This window comes from Aedes aegypti, chromosome 1, assembly GCF_002204515.2.
Source record: "Aedes aegypti strain LVP_AGWG chromosome 1, AaegL5.0 Primary Assembly, whole genome shotgun sequence".
NCBI lineage: Eukaryota > Metazoa > Arthropoda > Insecta > Diptera > Culicidae > Aedes > Aedes aegypti.
The window spans coordinates 1363313-1386995 of record NC_035107.1 but is presented as its reverse complement, the minus strand read 5'-3'; the positions used below and the strand labels follow the sequence as shown (position 1 = coordinate 1386995).

Here is a 23683-nt window from a genome sequence, read left to right as displayed (position 1 = left end):
TCAGAAATCAATGTGGAAATTACTGGAATTTCTGGAATGATCCCTGAAGGAGTCGTTGGAAGTAATCCAGAAGAAATTTCTTGATAAATAACTAGATAAATCTGTAGAATAGTTGTATAAGAGTCGCTAGTCGTATCTCTGGAGCCACTAGAACATTGCCTAAAAAATAGCTGACAGCAAAACAGGAAAAACAAAGTAACTTTGGATAATAGAGATTTTTAAGAGTAGAAAAATAACAAACCGAACCAACCTTCTTTCACGGCGCGTTGCCGCGTCAGCTGTTCACTGCCTATCTCCCCCGATGGCCGCCGGAGTTATCAGCAGTGGATGTTGACCGAACTCGCGCCACAGCCGTTGAAACTCCAACTGAAACGGCGTCGTCAGCTCCGGCATCGACGTCATCACCATGTTATCCCAGTTGCCGGACATGGCCTGCATGGTCCAGTTGGTGGACCCCGTAATGAGCAACCCCCCGATCGGCAACGGCTCGGTGGCCGTCACCTTGAGCTTGCGCATCTCGACTTCTTTCTTCTGCTGCGGATCGCAGCGCACACATCGCGACCCATCATCAACGCACTGCACTTTGCGAGTAGGACTGGCACTTCCATTGGAGGCCCCTCGCTCCCCCTCACCACCACCACCACCACTGGCACTGATTTGGCCATTGGCCACTGCACCGGCACTGGCACTGCCGCTTCGCTTGTCGAAAACCGTATCACAGCAGAAGCCCTTTCTGCGCATTTTTTCTTCATGATAGCACCGCGGACAGAACCAATCGGTGTCGATTAGGCAGAACTTGTGGTGCATTAGGTAGGCACTTTCCTTACGATCGAAACGCACTGGGATTCCTGGAAATGTATAAGAAGAGGAAGTTGAGTTAGTAGGTCACTTGCTATAAACAGAACAGGAAAAACTCTTCTAGGATTTGAATATCACCCAATATTTAGGAAAACTATGGACACCGTAGATATTGCTGTGTGCGTTTGAAATGCAAATATCAAATGCGGAAACACCAGATGCGGTAAGATTTTTCACAAGAAATGCGATGTCAAAAATAGATTTTTCTTGCTAGGGCGGCGGTGATTTCTATAATCGTTGCTAGGTGTCCTTCGATTGTTTTGGGTTACCGCACTTGGAGGACGTTTAGTCAAGATTTGCATCTCAAATGCAAACAGCAATATGTTCCAGGTTTTCAGAACTATAAGTTAAATATGCATTGCAAGCAATGCAGCAATTTCTCTGGGGTAAGCCTCAAGAATCCATCATCAGCAATCATCGAAAACCAAAAACCAGTTTTTTTCGTTCAAATGTAATGAAATCCTCATCAAAATCTATCATTGAGTTACAGATAAGAAGTGCAATGCAATGATCGATTTTCATGAACACTGCTTCGATTTTGAGTGAAAAAACTGTTTGAAAAACGATGATGGCTATTTTCCTCGTAAAATTCCTGGCTCAAGCTAGGTATGCTGTTCCGCTCAAGAAAAGTAAAAATTTCTGCCCAAGAAATGGTCAAGAAATTTCCTACAGTGAGCGCCATTTGAATTGACATCTCTTTTCAACTGCGTACTGCGATAAAAGAAAAATGCTTTTTTTGAGCATTTCTTGCAAGAAATTTTCCAAGCATCGAGATAGGCGATTACTTTTCTGTTGAAGTGCATACTTCGCTTCATTAAGAAACACGACAGAATCCAATATAGAAAGATTTCAACTTCTACTACCGTAACATGCTCTATTACCGTGAGGTTAAAAAAACTTAAGTTCCAATCGATCAGAAAAAAATAATATATGATTATTTTCAAGTATTTTAAGTTGTATACAGTAGACCGTTTCATATATTTCGCATAAAAAATATGATTTGAGCCATTTTGAAAATTTTAACCATGGTTACAGTTGCTGTTGTTAAACATACCATTGTTCCAAATACCATGCATCTGATCCCGACTTCCGGGTGACATTTTGTGTCAAACAACGCCTTAAGGTTTGCATGATTGATTCGGGAGATAAAATGTATATTTTACTTCGCCAGTTTGGAATTATAACTGAAACACGGTATTTGCAGGGCTGGTAGCGGTCAGACAGCAAAATAATAGTGGCTTTAGTGACCAAAATTATCAAAAAAATGACTAAAAAGTGACTCAAAAATCAAAAATATTAACAAGTCTACATTATGTAAAAATAAGTTTGAATTCGAAACATGTCTTAGGAGGAAAAGGACCATCATCGTTTTACAAATTTTCTAAATCGGTTTTTTTCGTTCAAAATTGCAGCAATAGTAATGAAAATCTATCACTCCACTTAGCTATCTGAAATGCAAAAAAAGTTTTTATGAAGATTTCATTCAATTTGAAAGATATTTTTTAATGATTGCTGATGATTCAACTATGGATTCTTGAGTTTTAACAATAATTGTTAAAAATTGTTAATTGATTTACACTATACAAATAACTTCACCTATAAAAAATCTAGTAGACTTTGAACAGAGCACACAAACGCTGGGTTCGTAAAACGCTAATTCCAGTCAGTAAAGAAATTCTTCCAGAAATTCATCAACTCTTAAGAAAGAAAGAAAGGCAAAATTCGCTGGCTTAATTGCGCCAAAAAAATTAAAACAGTTCACATGCCAAACTTGCGGAATTTCAGGAAAAAATCTTTATGAATTTCTTGGGAAATTTCAGAAAAAGGCCAAGATTAAATTTTCGGTGGTCAGGGTGGCCAGTGAAAAGTCAATTTTAAATTCCCGGTTTTCTCCCGCTTTTTTCCCGATATTTCAATAATTTTCGCGATTCAATGATATGCTAAGAAATGTAAATTATTACGATGTTTTTAATGTTTTAAACGATTTTAAGTACGAGTTTTTTGGTCGTACAACAAAACATACCTATTAAGGGTAGACGGAAATAAGACTTTTTGCTGCGCATTTAAATTTTCTTGGCTTATATTGATTCTGCTAAATTTCAGTTTGATCTATAAAACGATATTTTACATCGGTCATTTTAAGTAGTCGTGGAATTTGTTATGAAAATGTTTAGTTTTAAAAAGGTTTGACCCTTGTTTATGATGTGATTGAGTTAATCTAAGAACGAATCATAGTTTAAATTTGAAACGGTCACACAGACTTGGTAGTCTTAGTAACGAATTTATCAATTGTTCATCGGTTCGTTCCATGTTCATAAGCATAGAATTTTTTTGTTGTTTTCTCCCCCACAAACCTAGAAGTTTTTCTCAGGGCAATTTAATTTCTGATAAAATATAGAAGTTAAAATTCTGGAATGAAGTAGAGACTTTTATACTATTTTTACTATTCCCAAATAAGAAGCGGATGACAAATTTTTAATGAAGATCGTAGGTTTAAAATTTACCAAATAATTGAAATATGTTCGATGAGATATATTTTTAAATTTTCAAATCAGGCGTTGCTATATCTATATCTATATTCGTGTTTTCTTCTATATACATTTAGTAAAACAAGATTTCATACATAGTTTCAAAGAATTCATTACTTAGATTCTTCACTTATTCACAACTTTTTCATGAGCCCCTATTCAAAACTTCCAGGAGATCTTTAAGATATTAAAACAAGTATACTTTCACGAAAACCAAAGATCCAAGAATCAAATCAAAACTGATAGAAGAATTCGCCCAGAGTTTCCAAGTTACCAGAAGATTAACAAGGGATTTCTTAAACAGGTATTTCTTCAAAAAATGCAAAAGTAATTCATTCAGAGATAACTCCAGATGTTTCATCCAGGGACTTCAAAAGTGTTTTCTACAATAATTTTGTATGTACCACAAGTTAGCTTAACGTCGAATTTATACAATATGTTTTTTGAAAAATTAGGTAAACTTTCTCATAAGTTGTTTTTGATAAATGATTGAAATAATATTTTTCTAAGGATGGCAATAACTTGTTATCTTTAGCAATAAAAAAGAAGAATTGAGTGTAGGGAGTTCTAACGAAGAATCATAGAAAGTTGGAAATGCAATGAGTTTGACCATAGCGAATTGCAAGCTTGCTTACAAAAAATGTAATTGATTACATCCAAAAATTGTAGTTTGTAACATGAAATACTTCATAAAACTTTATATAAAAAAAAACACTTCACAAAATGTTTTTTTGTTTTTAATTCATTGGCTAATTATAAACATTAGTATATAGAATATGTTTCCAAATACTACCCTTGACTTTATTGGTTAATTTGAGATTAAAATCCAGAAGCTATAATAAAAATGCACAAAAAATATAAAAATTGTGGTTGAAACATCACTTGGTATGTAATATTTTCCCAGTGAGCAATTCTCGCTGAAACCAGGCCGCCATCGGCACCCATCGTTAGAATTCCAATTTTATGTCACTGATCGCTAGCTTTCGATAAAACTTAAGGGTGGTCCTTTTTGTTTTCTCAAATTGGTGGACCCCTCGTACGCCAGCTAGCTAAACAGTTTGCAAAAAAGCCCATTTTTTGATAAATCTTGGGTATTTCTTCACGTGATATGTCTCATATTTCCCTTGGAACACATACCAAACTTAATGGCATCGTATAGAGAAAGGATATAGCTTTCATTTGAAGTTAAAAAAAATCCGGCGGCCATTTTGAATTTGGCCGCCATCTTGAATTTTGTTAGAAAAATCGTTTTTTCACCATTAGCGCACCGCTCGTTTTGAATTCTGAGATCACCATCAGAAAGCTGAGGAAAAATTGCGTAAGATAGGCTACAGAAACTAGGTGTGCAATGGTATTTACCCTATGAAATGAACGATTTTCTAAAACATGTTCCACGATTTTGACGTATATGGCGAGTGCAATCAATGCAAACATCATATTTTGTACAACAAAGATACAAGTTTTCAATAGTTGGTGTATTTTTCGAGTCATATGAAGAATAGGAGTATTATTTAGAGTGATAAAATCTGGCGGCCATCTTGGATTTTGACGCTATCTTGATTTTGACTAGTAGAATGAATTTTTCACCTTGATAGCACTCAGCATGTCGAATTTAGAGGTTACCAATAAAAACAAGGTTACGTATATTCTTCTTCTTATTATTCTTCATTTTCCTGACGCTACGTCCCTAGTGGAACCGAGCCTGATACTCAGCTTTATTAGTTATAAATACAGGTTATTAAATAGGAATTTTCTTTTATAATACGATTTTTAATAACAGAATATTTCTTCGACATATCTTTGAATTCAGTTATTATGAATAAATAAATTTAATGAATAAAAACCGTCCAAAAACATTGATTGAAATAAACAATTTTTTTTACCATATGCTTTTTTTTTCATCGAATGAAGTTTATAAATTGTGCGTTGGGACATTAGTAAGTTTTGTGGTAATATCTGTAGTTTTAACATAAAACATTTCCAAAAGTGCATTAATTTAGAATGGAAAACTTAAATTTTTGAGCGAAAAAAATCCTTGATTTTCTGAATCATAAAGTATTGTTTTTACTAACACCCAACATGCATGTGAAAAATAGCGAAATTGAAAGGTGAGAAGCAGGCTTTGTTCTAATGTGGACGTAATGACGAAACTCAGGTGAATCATTTTGAGTTTGGAAAATCTGGTGGCCATCTTGGATTTCGACGCCATCTTAGTTTTTAGCAGTAGAATGATTTTTTACCATCTCAGCGCTCTTCATGTTTAATTAATTAAAGATCTCCGTTAAAAAACAAACAGATTCTTTATTTCTTATCTTATTTTAGCTGTTCAACAGATTGTTCATTTCTATCAATGGTTTTTGACCAAATAAATGAAAGAATTAATGCTATTTTTCAACTCGCAGATATGCAGAAGAATCATTCAGGTAGTAAAAAAGCGTTAAAAAATTCTACTTGTTAATTTATTTTTGAAGCTTAGGGGCTGGCTCTATTCCAGTAGGGACGTAACGTCAGGAAAAAGAAGAACAAGAAGAATAGTAAGTGTAACGGTGGCATTAAAATTCAACATGTTGAGTGTTATCAAGGTGAAAACTCATTCTACTACTTAAAACCAAGATGGCGTCAAAATCCAAGATGGCCGCCAGATTTTTTCACTCAAAATAATACTCCTATTCTTCATCTGACTCGAAAAATACACCAACTATTGAAAACTTGTATCTATGTTGTACCAAAAATGATGTTTGCATTGATTGCACTCGCCATATACGTCAAAATCGTGGAACATGTTTTAGAAAATCGTTCATTTCATAGGGTAAATACCATTGCACACCTAGTTTCTGTAGCCTATCTTACGCAATTTTTCCTCAGCTTTCTGATGGTGATCTCAGAATTCAAAACGAGCGGTGCGCTAATGGTGAAAAAATGATTTTTCTAACACAATTCAAGATGGCGGCCAAATTCAAAATGGCCGCCGGATTTTTTTTAACTTCAAATGAAAGCTATATCCTTTCTCTATACGATGCCATTAAGTTTGGTATGTGTTCCAAGGGAAATATGAGACATATCACGTGAAGAAATACCCAAGATTTATCAAAAAATGGGCTTTTTTGCTAACTGTTTAGCTAGCTGGCGTACGAGGGGTCCACCAATTTGAGAAAACAAAAAGGACCACCCTTAAGTTTTATCGAAAGCTAGCGATCAGTGACATAAAATTGGAATTCTAACGATGGGTGCCGATGGCGGCCTGGTTTCAGCGAGAATTGCTCTTAACACTTGTTAATTGAAATTCCCGTATACTTCCCGGCTTTTTCCCGGTTTTCCCGATTTGTATTTGTATTTGTATTTGTATTTGTATTTGTATTTGTACTTCGTCTTCAATTATAAAAATTGTACAGACTGTTCTTATTCTAATCTCCTTATCCTAGAATTTTGATTTCCCGGTACGCTGGTCACCATGGGTGGTATAGGAAGATGGTTTGGCAAAAAATCCTTACAAAAATAGCACAAAAAATCCCGGCTGAATAGAGAATTTAAAAAGAATTTATTTAAAACTAGTGGTCCCGGCAAACTTTGTCCTGCTATCAAGTAGGCTGTTGAAAAACGTTGTGAAACGTCCCGTACAAAAAGACAGTTACTCCCGTTTTTTTCACAAACAAATCGGAACACCTTACGAACATAACTATTGAAGAATTTTCAAAATCCGATTGCCCGATCACCACTCCATTTTTATTTATATAGATAGAAGATAGATAAATTTAACCCGCACTCACTCACAAGCTTTATCTATTTTCGATGAACTCGAGAAAAACTCTGATTGTTGTGCCACATTAATTAGAATATGAGTTAGACGTATTACAATAATCTAGATATTACTCAGTACTCGAAGTATCCAAAAACAATCGTATCACTAAATACTAATAATCGTATCACTAGGGTAACGGTCGTATTTTGGACACCCTAAGGAAGTGATTTTAGTTTTTTGTCCCAATTAATTAATTGCACAGCGTAACCAAGTCAAAGAACATGCCAAAATGTAGAGAAAAACTTCCTCTACATGATTAAAATGCCCTCACGGTCATGTAGGATCCAAAAAACGTCGAAAATAATTGAATTGTGAAGCACTGTTTTTCATTATTTTGGACACACCAATACATTTTCATCAATGCTTATGCTTACAGTGCTGTTCTGAATAATAGCAGCGCATGTCGATTTTCATACAAAATGCACAACTTTGACATGCTGTAGTTTTGTTCCCTTTCAAGCAATCGAGCTGAAATTTTCTCCACAGAACTACAAATATGATCAATTTTGTAACTACAAAATTTCAGTTTTTTCTGAGTCCCTGCCGAAAAGTGAGACACTAGGTGAAATTTTTCGAAAAAATAGCAGTTTTTCATTTTAAAATTTTTCTTCTACAAATATTTTAAACATTTTCGGTTTAGGTGTAGGTTTGATAAGTAGGAGGAGATTGTTCCAATGGTAAGTTATATACAATTTAAAACTATAATGTCAAGCCGAAATTCAAATTTTTAAAACTGCTATTTTTTCGAACAATTTCACCTAGTATCTCACTTTCCGGCAGGGGCTTTGAAAATTTTGAAATTTTGTGTTTACGAAATTGGGCATATTTGTAGTTCTGTGGAGAAAATTTCAACTCGATTGCTTGAAAGGGAACAAAACTACAGCATGTCAACGTTGAGCATTTTGTATGAAAATCGACATGCGCTGCTATTATTCAGAACAGCACTGTATTTTGGACACACCAATACATTTTGGACCCTCATAGTATGTATTTTGGACCCCCGGCATTTTTTATCATTTGGCGAATAAGTCCACGACACTGGTTGTATAATATGCTTGCCCATAGTCTAATCAATCGATTGACAATGGAAAACCGAAGAAATTCTACGCTTTTAGTTCAGGAATTTGAAAAAAAGTTTTTGTTTACATTTGAAAAATTTCTGACGGCTTCAATTTCTGTGTGTAACGTATTGTAACGGTTGCATGAATGAACCGAATTAATTAAATTAATTTCAGATAAAATAAACACATTTTCTATGTACAAACAGTTTATGCAAGTTCGGAATAGTCCTATCATGCCATTTGATGCGAATTGAGTTGGTCTTTTGATTTAAACTGGGTAATTTGCAGGAAAATGGCCCAGGGGGTCCAACATATATAGAGGTCCACAATATATTGGTGACCCTAAATACTAATAGGGTTGTAATTCCTTGCATTATTCCCAAACGTCTACTACTGGAACACGTGTACCAATAGTGGCTCAAGCGATTTTATGTTAAAAAATTAGTTTTATCACTCTTTTCATATATTTCCCATATAGTAGAGCAGTGATTCCCAAAGTGGGCGAATTCGCCCCCCTGGGGGCGATTTTCAGGCTCAAGGGGGCGAAAATTTGTGAAACAGAATATGGGGGGCGAAAAATCCAGAAAGGGGGCGAAAAAGCTAACATGGGAGCATTTGAAAATAATTACTAATAACCTTTGGAGGACACACATCTGAAGGTTAATCAGTTCGAAACTTAAATATTTAGATCGTTATATCTCTAATCATGGTCATTTTAAAATTATTATATACAACATTACATGATTGTCAAACACAAAATATGTGTGTTATTCATTAAGCTTTTTAAATATCATGTGAGTTTTAAGAATAGTCAGCTTTTGAGATTTTCACGAGATTTTGCAGATGCCCAATATATATAAGGCATCCAGCTTTTTACAATTGTGATGTTTATTATTTGGGAAGAAAATTTGAGAAATTTTGATAAATTTTGGGAAATTTAGCCTGCAAAAATCGCGTTCCAGCGAAGCCAAGGACAAAAAACTCTATTTATAAATAGATTTGAAGAAATTTCAGAGCTGCGTTGGATTTATACCTCCAGAACGTCCGAAAAATTCGAGTTTTTCTTAGTGCTGGAAAAACACCCTTTTGATAAATTGAATTGATAAATGAGTTGAAAAACATTCTGGATTTTCATATGGTTTTTGGATTGGATGAAGAAAAGCGTTAGAAACGTCAGGCATTTATTACTCACAATTTCTGAAAATGATTCCAGTAATTTAAAAAAATAGCTGATAAGTCACAATTCACGGGGTGAGATCTTTCAAAAACGAACAATTGCGAACAGAATCATTGTAGTTCACCCAAATATGACATATTCATGTAAAAATAAATGCGTTTGCTCGGAAAACATTGCATTTGGTTCAGTTTTGGAGAACTTCGCCACCAACTACGTCACAAGGCGCCTATGAATATATTACATTTGTTAAGTTGAAACTGGACCAAATTTTTACCGACTGATTTTTAAAATATTTTGTACGCAAAATATTTTAAAAATCAATGTTATAATTTACAGCCCAGGTTAACGAAGAAAATATTTTTAAATGTACATAATAGTTATTGTATTATGATTCTTTGGATATGCGACTCGAAGACATTTTTAGTCCTTATTAAAATATTTGAATCACATATGTGGGGGGCGATTTTAGATTAATATTGGTCTAAAGGGGGCGAAAGTTGAAAAAGTTTGGGAAGCACTGTAGTAGAGGTTCCTTCTGTTGACGTCAAAAGATCTATGTTAAGGCTTTTCGTTATTTTGTTATGATTTTTCATAGCTTAGGTAGTCCACTAATGGCACCGGCACGCTAAATACCACTCATTTCAAGCTGATTTTGAATCCCATGTCCATGTGTCTATGCGTGTTCAAGCAACGACTATTTCTATTCCAAAGCGCGTATTTGGAATAGAAACAATCGTTACAAATTGAAGAGATAAAAGGCTAGGCTTAATCCACGAATGAATGTCTGGAAAATTTTATTAAACTTCTTGTAAAATTTTTGAATCCGTTTCCTAGTAAATTTGATAAATTTTTATAAGCATAATTCCTGACAAATTTGATAAATAATTTTTGGTTGAAGTTTCAGAGAACTTTCAGGCTACTTTCTTGAAATTTTTTTGTTAAGCTTCCTTCCAAAGATAAAAAAGCGCTTCCTTGATCGATTCCTTGCAGGAATTTCCAATGCATCAAGATAAGCCAAGAAATTACTTGTCAGCAGCGAATCAGGCTTAATATGGTAACGTTTGTGACAATCATTTAGAAAAATAAATAATTTAATATGCTAGAAATCCACATAATTCCCAAATACACGGTATTAGGCAACACACGGAATTAGAGCAGGTCACGGTATAAGAGACAAATATAAAAAGAGTGACAACCAGTAATCCAGTAGTAGCCGTTCGGTAATTATTATGTGCAAGGAATTTCAAACAAAACGGTCTATAAAAATCGTCAAAAGGGTTGACATTTTTTCCTCGGAGCAGCAATTCGATCTGACGCAGGTACGGTGCTGCCATCTGTAAAAAGTTTACTCTGTGCGTTAAGCGTCGATAATTTTACCCGGAAAGGTATAGGAAGTGAAATTTCTAATGCTTATGTAAAATTAAACACAATAGCTATTTAGTACATGTTGATAAACTTTTGATGGGCTACATTATAGACACATTATTTTGGTTCTTATATTTTTCCCTCAATATTCTGCGGATTCTATAGCTTATCATAAATCTAACCCCGTACAATTAATTGAATTAAATTAAATTATGTTTTGAATTTTTTGGAAGCATTTAAAAATTGACTTCCTATGCCTTGCCATGTAAAGAAATCGGAGCTTCACGCATAGGGTCAACTGTGGTAATCGCTTCCGTCATCGCGAATGAGTTACATGCATAGCCTGATTCGCTACTTACCACATAGTAGAGCACATGCGCTAGTGTCTATGCATGAAAAATCGCTAAAAGGTAACGTGGAAAATAGGGAGACTTACGGCTTCGGCATCAATTTTTAACGCCAAATTACACAGTATTTTCCTATCAAGACATACCAATGAAAATATGCAGAAGATTCTTTGCTCTGTCAGCTTCCCGCTGACGAGATTTCGGAGACAGAACAAACAATTTTACCAGAGATGTCATCAATTCAAATGAACACGCCTCAAAATGCGACTGATTTGGAGCAGCCGAACAGATTCGCCTGCAGCGCTTATGGGAAAGTTTCCGAAGAGAATGAGGCTGCCAACAATAGTCACACTTGTGTGGTTCTGAATGAACATTGTCATAGATCTTGTCTTCCAACCCTGTTATGATGGCTGATAATCAAAAGCCTGTTGAAAGAACTCCTAGAATGTAGCATCGGATCGGACATCAAACGATCTAGTAGGCATGGCACAACTTCGACGCCTCACTCCTATAGTAACGTCAGAATGGAATGAAAGGTTCTTCGTGGGGCTCCCGCTTGCCAACAACGATTCTGACCTCCACATTTGGCGATCCTACCAGAATTTAAAACTTCTTTTCGTGTTCCTCGAGAGCCTGGATTTGTTAGCAACCGGGAGTTTCCACTTGAAAATGTGTTTGTATCGTTTGGTCTTCCGACACCGCGGGTGAAAGTCAGTGTTTGAAAAGTGATTGTGGAGTGAATTTTCAGTCTGGAATAGGTAGATTGAAAAAAAAAAACAAATACATCTGTAAGTAGATTTTTTTTCATGTTTTCTGAGCAGTGCTGGGAATGGTAATAGTAGTAGGCTTGACTTTTCGCGAAAATCACGTGGCTCTCCCAGTATAGTAGTTCAAAAACGTGAATCTCATCAAGTAGCCTCTGTTGGTTGCACGAATTTTCTATATCATGAGTGTCATTGAAGGCTCTAAATGCGGGAAATGCAGCGGGAAATAGAACATTTTTCTACAGTAATTTCGGGTTGCCCTTAGCAACGGGTGTTTTGCAATTTTCAAGGCATTTGCCTACAGCAGCGATGGGCGTGAGTTTCACTGGCTTCGCTGACTGTGATTGGCTTTGTTTGGCTACTGTAGAGTGAGTTTCAGATTTTTTCCCAACCCTGTTTCTGAGAACAGTTAAAAACTATGGCTGACTGAGGAGATAAGGTGAGATAGTTAGCCGCTGCACTAAACGTTGAAGCAACATTGCTTGCTCTTGTTGAAAACAATACAAACCAGCATATCCTTAACAGTTTGAGTTGCGCAAGAGTATATTTGAAAAGCGTATTTTGTTCCGCTTGATTTTTTTTTTTCATTATTTCGAGAATTTTAGGCTAGTTCATCTCGGGCCCAACGGCTTCACTTCCCTTCCGAAGGAAGTTAAGCAGTGTTGCTTGAAGAATACTCAAACAGATTGCTTTGATTGTAAAAAGTCGAATGTACACACAATTGACAAAGGTCATCAGCTCAGCAGAATCGGAATAATTTAATCAATTCAAAATCATGCCTATTTTGAAAATTCCAAATTCTTCTCAGCTATGAAGTTAACATCCTGCTAATAACGGAACATATTTTACTGCATTAGATTATAGAAAACAATATTAAGTTTAACGGGATGAACATTTTAGAGCTAACTATATTTTCCACATGAGTCGATTAGATATTTCCGTGCAAAATTAGTAAAATCAATTTGATAAGTTAGTAATTTAATCCGTTCGAAAATTTTGGTAGCATTGAAAATTCTGCTAAATGTATATACAAGTAATAATAAACTTCGCTTAAATTGTGTTTGTCGATTTTATCGTTGCTTCTCTTAATATATGTATTTCTATTTACAAATTAAAAAAAAAAATTATTTATTGTGGCTATGTTTCCGTAAAATGAAATAAATCGATTGATAATTGAATGTTGGTGAACGTGAATGACTATTGTCTTTCATATTTGCTTCAGTACATTACGTATCCAGCTATTTTTGCCTAAAAGCTTGAATGTAAAACTGACTGATTGGTAGGATTTTTATGAAAGTTTCATTAATAATCGGTGCGATCGAACTGATTATTGCTTAATGTACTTTTTTGCCTCTTAAATATCATGTATCATATGACTATTGCTTTGAGCAAAATAAAAAAAAAAGACTGTTAATAATAATACTACTACCAAAGACACATTAAAGACCTCCATTTCCCTTGCAGTTGCCCAAAATTTTATGGCTCATAAGGTAATCTAGAATACCTTTTGCACTACCGAGGGACCAAATGCAGTTCTAGAAGTGGTACCCAATCTGAGCCCGAGTCGGACGGACCTGCTACTACTACACAGTGGCAGTTAGAATGTATTAATCCATACATACAAAAAAGACTAGAAATTGTCTTCACAAACATATCTTTCATGGTCGTAATGAAAAAAAAATATGTCCTTAATGCGACTGGTGGATGCCAAGAAAAAAAAAGAAGTTCTCAATGAGACTGGTAGTTGAAATAATAAGAAACCCTAAGCGACTGATGGTTGCAATAAAAAAAAATGTTATTAACGCGACTAGTGGGTGCAATGGAAAAAATACCTTACCGCGACTGGTGGTCGCATATTTGTTCTAAGCAATGGTGGTGTACACTTGCTACTGCGACTGGTGGTCGCATATTTGTTCTTAGTAACTGCTATTGATGTGGTTAGCTCGACTGGTGGTCGCAAACTTGTTCCTAGCAAGTGCTATTGATGTTGTTAGCTCGACTGGTGGTCGTATACTTGTTCTTAGTAACTGCTATTGATGTTGTAGCGCGACTGGTGGTCGCATATTTGCTCTAAGCAATGGTGGTGTGCACTTGCTATCGCGACTGGTGATCGCAAATTGGTTCCTAATAAAAGTGATGTTCACATGCATGTGCGACTGGCGGTCGAAAATGTATCTAAAGAACAAGATATGTGAACCCAACGATGTGTGGTAACTTCCATTTACATTCAAATAGATCAAGGTATGTTATATCAAAACAAGTAACAAAAGTCAAACAAGTCTGAGTGAGTATTTCCGTGGAAGTACGGCGAATTGAATGTATAACACGATGAAAGTCAAACGTGATGCTACTCTGTAGAACACGTATATGGCAGTCCATTGATGGCAATATTTTGTTCAAAATTAGTTCGTCTTAGAAATGTTGTTGCATAGAATTAGCTTGCCGTTTCTAATGAATTCGACATTCAACCGATCAATAATTTCAATGCCGTTCTGATTGTGTGGGTATCCTATAGCGAAAAAATGTTTCAAAATCTCATGCGCAAGTGAACAGTAGAGATATGAAGCAGTATACATCAGTGAAGTTCTTAGCGATGTAGATGATATTCCATAAATTTCTAGAAGCTTTCGTGTTGACGACCGATGTGAAAACTCATCACTTCATTTTTTTTTCCTGAGAAGAGGGAGGATGTGTGGTACTGAATAATCATTGTCATAGATATTGTCTTCCAACCCTGTTATGATGGCTGATAATCAAAAGCATGTTGAAAGAACTCCGAGAATGTAGCATCGGAGCGGACATCAAATGATCTAGTAGGAATGACACAACTTCGACGCCTCACTCCTATAGTAACGTCAGAATGGAATGAAAGGTTCATCGTGGGGCTTCCGCTTGCCAACAACGATTCTGAACTGCACAGTATGGATCAATACAAGCGTTCACTCGTTGACGTTTGAGCGGTGCCGGTCCATATGGACCAATGCACGAGTTCACTCATTTGACGTTTGAGCGGTGCCGAATTCACTGGTTTTCAAGGTCACATAAATAACACGGCACCGCTAAAACGTCAAATTAGTGAACCCGTGCATAAGCCCATTGAGCTGGGAGGGAGAAACCAATACAAAATTTCTCTACGTCAAAGTGAGCCGAGATTTTGCTGTCACGGATTGTCACAGTGAGCCCAGATCTTAAACAATGGACAAACATGACAAAAGTGCGTTATTCATCAAAGCATATTTTTGCATTTCATCAAAGGTAACAAACATCGAATGAGAAATGTTTCGTGCACATTCAAAAGTACACGTAAGCACCCTTTATTCTGATTGAATATAATGTATTGGAATCCGCATGTTTCTACTGTTTTCAGTAAAACTAAACGCATAGAAAACTGTGGCCTTTTTTAAATATTTGTCTAGAATAGGGTTACCAGACGTACTCTTTTAAGAGTACATGTACTCTTTTTTACCTTAAAAATTTGTGTACTATTCTTTTTTACTAAACGGGTCAATTGTACTCTTTTCTAGATATCACTGACGATTGCTGAACAAATCATATAATCTTTTGAAGAAACCAAATAAACCTCTTTCCTATGGAAACAGGTGATCCAACGATATTCGTCAAATACAGTCGACTCTCCACATCTCGATGTTCTATGTCTCGATATCTCTCTCTATGTCGATGATTTCTTCGGTCCCTTCATTCTGCATATGTTTTTACTCTCCGTATCTCAATATCCTCTATATCTCGATATCTCCCTATCTCGATGTGTTCCTTGTTGATTTTTGTTCCTGATTTTCTCTCCGTATGTCGATATGTACATTATCAAATGTTATTAGACCTAATTTCATAGATTCAAAACAGTTTGGGAACACGAAGAGACGATTGTTTGTTTATTATTTTCCTGGTAACGGAGCCGTTTTCAATCTAGTCTTCATTAAAAATGTGTTCTTTGTCTCGATGTCACCCTACCTCGATGGTCCCTTCAATATCGAGATGTGGAGAGTCAATTGTAAATCGAGTTGATATGATTAGCTCAATAATGATTAAAAAAAATTTGTGTACGCCCAATTATCTTATTAAATCTACATAAAAGAATGGTGAAACTATTGATAAACAAAAAATATTGCAGTTATTTTGGACAACTTGCAACAACTTATGTTCAAGGCTTGAACTTCAAGCACTTTTTCTAGAAACGTTGTCTTGGAGATTCAATGTTACAACAATACTGCGGGAATACAACTAAAATAAACAATAAAATCAGCAAAACTCAATCCTTTACAATGTTTTAACAAATCGATATTGATTTTTCATAAAGGCTTACTTGTAATTATCGATTTCTCATCATTGCTCTCTTCAAAACGCATATGGTGAAACATATCGGAATCCAAAGATGGCCGTCACAATGGCCAACTTTTGTCCCTACTCACGTTTGCAAATGCACTAAACTGAAGAGATATTTTGCAAACGTTTTTAACCTTTAGCAACCGTAGAAGTTTGATTCCAAACTATTTCAGCTTAAATTAAAAATAAAACTTGAGATTTTTTTCATTTCTAAGGTATAAAAATTTGTTACTCTCAGTTCTTACGTTTTCCTTTAGAAACATATATTGTTCAAAATTTGAAACATTCTTTCTAAAAATGTTTGATGAATCACAATTTTATGATAAAATCGAATTGATTATAAATTTGACAATTATTGTTTGCAATACAGTGGATCCACAATTAAGAATCACCCACAATTTATGAATCAGCTGACTTTAAATGACAAAATAACAACAAAAATCAACACAAAACATCACGTAAACAATTTTACTCAAAATAAATTATAAGCAAAAATGTTTCCGTGATGTTTTGTCCTCTTTTTTACTGTTATTTTGTCCTTTAGAGGCAGCTGATTCATAAATTGTGGGTGATTCTTAATTGTGGATTCACTGTATGTAGAAATGGTGTAATAAGCACACATTTAAGGCTAAGTAGCCTGTCATTAGTTTTGGCAACAATGATGACTTTTCAGCTTGCATTTCAAAGTTAGTTTATATTGACTTGAAAAAGTATCACTGTAAGCGTTAACATGCATACAGTATGCTGATACTTTTTCAGCTGTGGCAGTGCAAAACCAACTGATTTTCTTTGATTCGAAATCGTGAGATCATCATCAATCATCAACGACAATCATACACGTACAAATTTCAATGACGGCCTACTTCGCCTTAATTTATTTATATCCTTGGTCGTCAATAGGATTAATGCAATCAAAGACTTTTGATTGAAAAATCGATTAAAAATGATCAAAACAAGTTAATTAAGACAAAACATAAGTAAAAAGTGCGTATTCAATATTTTGTTGTACTGTTTAGTACTCTTTTACAGAGTTGAAAAAATGTACTCTTGCCGGTGAGATCAAATATGGTAACCCTAGTCTAGAAAGATCGAAGGTACACAGCTGCCGTTATACGCATAATTGTCCCATGTTACTTTTTGTGCATTTTGTCATCAAACAGTTTATTTTTACGTATAGTTTTAGAAAACACTTATCAAAAATTAACTTTGTTCGAAAAATCAATGAAAAGCAAGCCAAGTCAATTTGTCCCATTGTTGAATTTCCACGCATAACTGTCCCACTACTGTATTTCTACGCATAACTGTCACACTGTACAATTCGCTGCGCTAGTCTTGAACAAAATATTCAGTTGTGAGTTTTGAATTAGCTGGTGTTTGTGAAAATCGTTTTGAACATCTTCTTACGTTGACTTTACATCTCATGTGGAACACAACCCGTTTTATGTGTTTGTATTAGCGGGATGCATTCGTCATTCATGCGAGTCTGACGTCAAATTTGATTGAAATTTTCAATTTAATAATATTATTTCCCATCGGGTTTTCAATGAATTTCAGTTGAATTTTCAGGGTCAATCACAATTTTTTCAATCTTTTTGAACCGCCGTCATCGATTAAAAATTCACCGTAATTTTGGATTCATCACGAGGAATACTGAAATAATCCCACTTGAAGAATCTATAATTACTTTAATTTCAAGTCCATGGCTTGCGACAAATCAACTTCATAATTTAGCAAACAAAGTAAAGCAAAGCAAATAAAAATAGTTCGACCATTTTTGGATATACTGGGTTGGTCCGAATACCGGTTCACTGGTGGAAGTGGCCATTATATTGGCGAATCTGAAACCTGGCTTGCGACACATCAATTTTCATGAATTTGCAAATTAGGTCTACATGTGGTTCAAATGTATTTGAATGACTTGACCACATGTCTGATTGTTCTGAATTCCCGGTTTCCTGGGGGAAATGGCCTCTAAACTGTCGGTTCTGAAACCTAGCTGGCAACATCAAACTTCATAAATTCACAAATCAAGGCTAAAGAAGGGTAATTCAAAGGTTCCTGGATGACTTGATAACATGCCAGGTTGTTTTGGATACCCTGTTCCCCAGAGGAAGTAGCCATTATATTGGCGGTCTTGAGACCTATCTTGCGACGTATCAAACATGATGAAGTCAAAGTCAAGTCAAAAGAAGAATAGGATGACCTGACCACATACTGGGTTATTCCGCATAGTTGGCTCTTCGGTGCAAGTTGCAAATATGTTGGTGGTTCTAAAGCTTAATTTGCGATGTATCAAAAATATCATGATATGTATTGCAATCAAAGTCCAAAGAAATGTCAAATCGTGTGAAGATTTGTGTCGTGAATTTTGAGTTAAATATTTACTCGGCAGATTAACCTTGAATTCGCAGATGAGTTTCTGTTAAGCCTGCAGCTGGAAGAGTCGATTTAGGAATTTTTTACATCCTATAAACTCTCTTACTTACTCATCCACTCTTTCTTTCACTAACTCATACATTTTCACACTATCACACATACAGAAAACATTGCTTTCCATCCCAAACTTGGTAACTATAAAATCGTATTTTTTTCACTTCTCCACGCGTGGCTCCGTATGGCACATGTCACTTGAGCCTTCATTAGGTGCCTTAACATAGTCTTGAGGATATACGTCCTCTACATTCGGTACAATCTATACGTATGTACTAAGTACGGTCATCCACAGCAGTATGTTTAGCACATAATTGGTCACTACTCTCAGTGAGACTGTTATGCGTAGAAATTCATCAAAAACCCCGTATTTCTAGGCATAACAGTCCCACTTTGAATTTCGTAGTTAAATTTACTTTATTCCCATAATACAAACTCTTGACTCTAATAAACACGCTATTCTTTATACTATTGTGAAGATTGCAATTCAATTTACCACACACCTGGTCAATACGAGGCCTGAATGTGTTAAAATCTTTAAACGCGTTTTTCTCGATTGCATATTTTGGAACATGGGACAATTATGCGTATAACGGCAGCACAACAAATGAAAACTAGCGATTTTTACCAAGCCTTCCTTGATTGTCTTTGGCAAACCGGAGTTATTATTTCTGTTCCCAAACGATTAAGCTTTAGTTGGGCTGTATTCCACTTTCTAGAAAATACGAAATCCCCAAATTTCTAGCCCAAGTGGATAGATTATCAAGGGAATCTTGCAGTGGTCTTTGCAAGATATCGGCTCGTCGGCACTTTATAGAGACCACTGCATCATCTGCAAGTTGTCTCAGCATGCATGGTTCTTCCAAACATTTGTCAATATGTTTAACATAAACATTATAGAACAAGGGACTTAGATATGAGCCATGGGGAAGGCCCATATAGCTAATTATGGAAGTTGTCATTTGTCCGAGAGTGAAGATCATGTGTTTTTCTGGCAACAAATTGTACAAAAAAATATCCAATATTTCAGGTAGTCCACTATTGTGCATGCTTTCTGACAATATCTCTATGGAAACTGTATCAAAAGCGCCCTTAATATCCAGAAAAAAAAACTGAAGCCAGTTGCTTCTTGTCTTTAAAGGCTAGTTGAATATCCGATGAATGCAACGCTAGACAATCATTTGTTTCTTTACCCTTGCGAGAGCCAAATTGAAAACTGGAAAGCATATTGTTTGATTCGATCCAATAGTCAAGTCGCGATAGGATCATTTTTTCTATCAATTACCTTACACATAGCGATCGGCCGGTATGAATTCTGATCAGACGCTGGTTTACCAGGCTTTTGGATAGCTATTACCTACTTTGACCTGTCTCCATTCAAGTGGAACAATGTGCTTCATGAATGAGTTGAACAGGTCAAGCAACCGTCTTTTTGCGATATCAGGGAGATTTTTAAGAAGATTAAACTTCATCATACCGCATCCCGGAGCGGAGTTGTTTGATGAGAGAAGAGCCATAGAAAATTCCAGCACCGTGAATGGTCTGTCCAAAGCATCGTCTCTCTGGGTTTCTCAGAAAGGCGGTAGAGCTGGAACTTAATCTGGACAGACCTTTTTTTCGAAGTTGAATATCCATAGGTTGGAAGTAATCATCACTTTCATTTAAAGATGAGCGGTTTCGCATATTGCGAGCCACTCTCCAAAGCGTGGACATTGAAGATTCTCGTGAGAGGCCATCAATAATACGCTGCCAATAACTTCTTCGCTTGAATTAGATTCTTCAACTTTCTTTCAAGTTTCGAGTACTCTAAATAAAGTTCTGAGATACCATATCTACGAAAAGCTTCAAAGGCATTAGATTTTTCTCAATACAACTGGGTGCATTCATCATCCCAACCAGGCGTGGCTGCTCTTCTTTTGAAGGACGGAACTCGTTGTTTTAGAGATTCTAATGCACTATAAATCAAATCTGTCAGAAATCGATACTCGTGGGAGAGTGTTGAATGATTCGATACCAAAAGTCACCGCTTATGCCGATTTTTGCCAATCGATATTCCTAGTGAGGTCAAAAGGAATTTGATTTCACTGTCCTCCTGACCTGTCACAATATGGGTTACATGCATGGCCTGATTCGCTACTCATTACATAGTAACGCACATGCGCTAGTGTCTATTGCGTAGTATGCACCTGAAACGTAAAGCGCTCAAGTAAAATTTCTCCTTTTTAAGCCTAGTATCTACATCCTAAGTAGAGCGGTCAAGTACAATTTGTTGCTAATTACCAAAGTAATTTTGACAGCTGATCCAGAATGAGCGATGTGTCACTTTTACTTGCGGAATAATTGAGCGGCACATTTTTCCGTACGGAAAAGTGACAGCTCCATTTGATATGCACGGCAGGCGTTACTGACGTTATGAAATCAGCTCTACTTATCAGCAGCGTACAGCTCAAGTAATTTCGGTACCGGAATCAATCCTTGACCGTTTCTTGTCCTATCCTTTTGCACAGTACTTATGATCAGCATACCGGCCATATGCACGAAAAATCGCTAAAAGGAAAAATATTTGTATGGCGAAATGCATCTAACGAATTATTTTCTCAAAAAATGGGAACTATTTTCGAAAAAATATTTGATGCCGGTTGTACGTAATGATGATGGCTATCACGCCTACCAAATATTTTTTCGATTAAAGCTTTTATTTACGAGAAATTTGAAGTTAGATGACTTTCCCCATACAAAATAAAACGAGAAAACTCCTGCTGATCAACTGTGAACAAGAGCAAAGCAGGCAATCCATTATACCACGATATTTTTCCTTCCAGCTTGATCAAAAATGTTGCCATAATGGCTGGTTGCTGCTGACAAGAAAAGTAATCGCCTATCTCGACGCTTGGAAAATTTCTTCCCAGAAATGGTTAAGAAATTCATATTTCTTTGATCGCAGTACGCGTTTGAGAAGAAATGTCATTCCAAATGGGGCTCTCTGTAGGAAATTTCTTGACCATTCAGTCAAGGAATTTCTTTACTTTTCTTGAGCGAAACAGCATACTTAGATTTATACCTAAAATTAAACAAAGTGATTATTTCGTTACTGAAATCAATTTGCACAGATCAAACTTACGTCATAGTAGGCATTCAAAAAACCCCTTATGAAAAGTGTTGTCGCCTGCTTCGACCGTCGTGTCGTACCGTGGTGACGACTGAAGACAAGCCTACTCTGTCACAGCCGAAATGATTCTCGCTGGACGCCGACCGCGCAGATGTCAGCTGATAAGAGCGTTAATTCCTAATCGACTTTCGTTCGACGGCCGCCAGAGAGGTTGTTTGCCTGCATTCATCAACAACACCATACCCTACATTAGTGTGTGAAGTGTTCCACCTACATCAGAGACCGAGTCGCTCTTATATTGATTTGATAACAGTCACACTGCGCGAGGAGGCAGAAGAAGCAAAAACGAATCGTCTTTCGCGTATTTTTTTTTTTTTTACTTTTTGTCTGTGTGTTTTCATGTCGAGCCACATATTTATCAGCTCAGCGCTCAGCGCGAGAAAAACACAAAACGCGAAACTGCAACAACAGTGCATTGTCGTCGTTTTGTTCTCGTTCGTTCGTTCGTTCGACTGGCCGTCGTCGTCGTCGTCGTGTTATATCTTTTTCTTGTCCGCTTGTTGTTATTGCAGTTTTGCTGCGCTGCTCTTCTCGCTGTCGTTGCCTCGCATCGCATGGCCTCGGTCGGTCTCTCAAGTTGTTGTTGCTCTTCGGCTGCATTTAAAATTTTATTCGACGGCCGAATCGAGTGCAGCAGCAAATTATTTTTATTGTACCCCCCAAATATGTCACCTGACTCGAAACAAAGGAAATTTTCCACGATTTTTTATGGAAGCTCGAGCCTCTAATCTGTCAATCTGGGGTTTCAAACGTCATCGCATCGCATCGGATTCAGAATAACATTTTGCAACTCGCGAAACACGTGCATTCCTTTCGTGCGCTGCCTTGACTGGATATAAAAATAAGAAAATGATGCAACTCGTTTCCTTCTCCCGTTCGATCTCTAACTTGAGGTTAGAAAGGTCTCGTGGCTTTTGAAGCCCAATTATTAAAGGTTCTTTACAACCCCATTCGGAATAGATATTTCAATTTTTTAACAAAGCAACCCGAATTTTACGTGAGAAAACCACTGCACTAAAGAATTTCTCACTCAGTAAGCCTTGAATTTTGAAAGGGAAGTTTGTCATTTTTTAACAATATCTAGCAAAATACTATAAAAAATGTGCATTTTCATATCCAGACTCCAGAATCCAGAACAAAAGTCGATCAAAATTAGAAAGAAAAGGTTATCTCTTCTCCAAGGACACTGTGAATGTCAATGTCGAGGTCAACGGAAGTGCATTCCAGCGAACAAAGAAAAGCCTTTTCAGAGAAGTATTCTCCCCCAATTCCCTTGTCCCCAAATCTCACCTGCATTGGCCAAACGGGTCATCTGCGATCCGGTACTGTAGGCCATCGACGAACATCCGACGACCCGAACCCGAACTCCGCGATTCGCGGCCTGTAGGAGCGCGTCCCCGATGCTGGACACCGTAATAATGTACATCCCGAGGTTCACGGAGACGCGCGCCCGGTCCAGCAGGGCCACAATCCGACTGACGTGTTCCGTCGTAAAGCTGGCCATTGTCGTCCCGGGCGCATTCGCCAGGGTGCTCCGTTCATTGGTGAAATAAACTTCGTTAATATGACTGGTCGCGCGTTGCCGAGCCCGACGTTGCTCGCAGAATGACCTCCAGCCAAGGTACAGCTCGTACAGCACTTCCGAACCGATTCCGACCCCGAGAACCACGGCCGACACACGGACCCATCGTGGCACAGATTCCAACATCATATTTTTTCACCCAATACTTTTCCCCAACACCACTCTTCGAAACGGAACCACACGTAACTTGTTTGCCCGGCGCCCGAACTCCCGATTCACGGCGAAATTCCGGAGGTAATTCGACTTTAAGGATTCAGGGGGA

The 23683-nt window shown here is 36.8% G+C and overlaps 1 protein-coding gene across 1 annotated transcript; it reads right to left on the bottom strand.

Annotated features, from left to right (window-relative positions):
* Positions 1 to 282: 282 nt before the first annotated feature.
* Positions 283 to 23550, bottom strand: LOC5574742 (mitochondrial cardiolipin hydrolase). Its single transcript, XM_021853121.1, has 3 exons — positions 23130 to 23550; positions 678 to 848; positions 283 to 581 (listed from the first exon to the last, which is right to left on the bottom strand). The coding sequence occupies exons 1-3, from the start codon at positions 23548 to 23550 to the stop codon at positions 283 to 285; spliced, it is 891 nt and encodes a 296-aa protein (XP_021708813.1).
* Between the last annotated feature and the right edge of the window lie 133 nt (positions 23551 to 23683).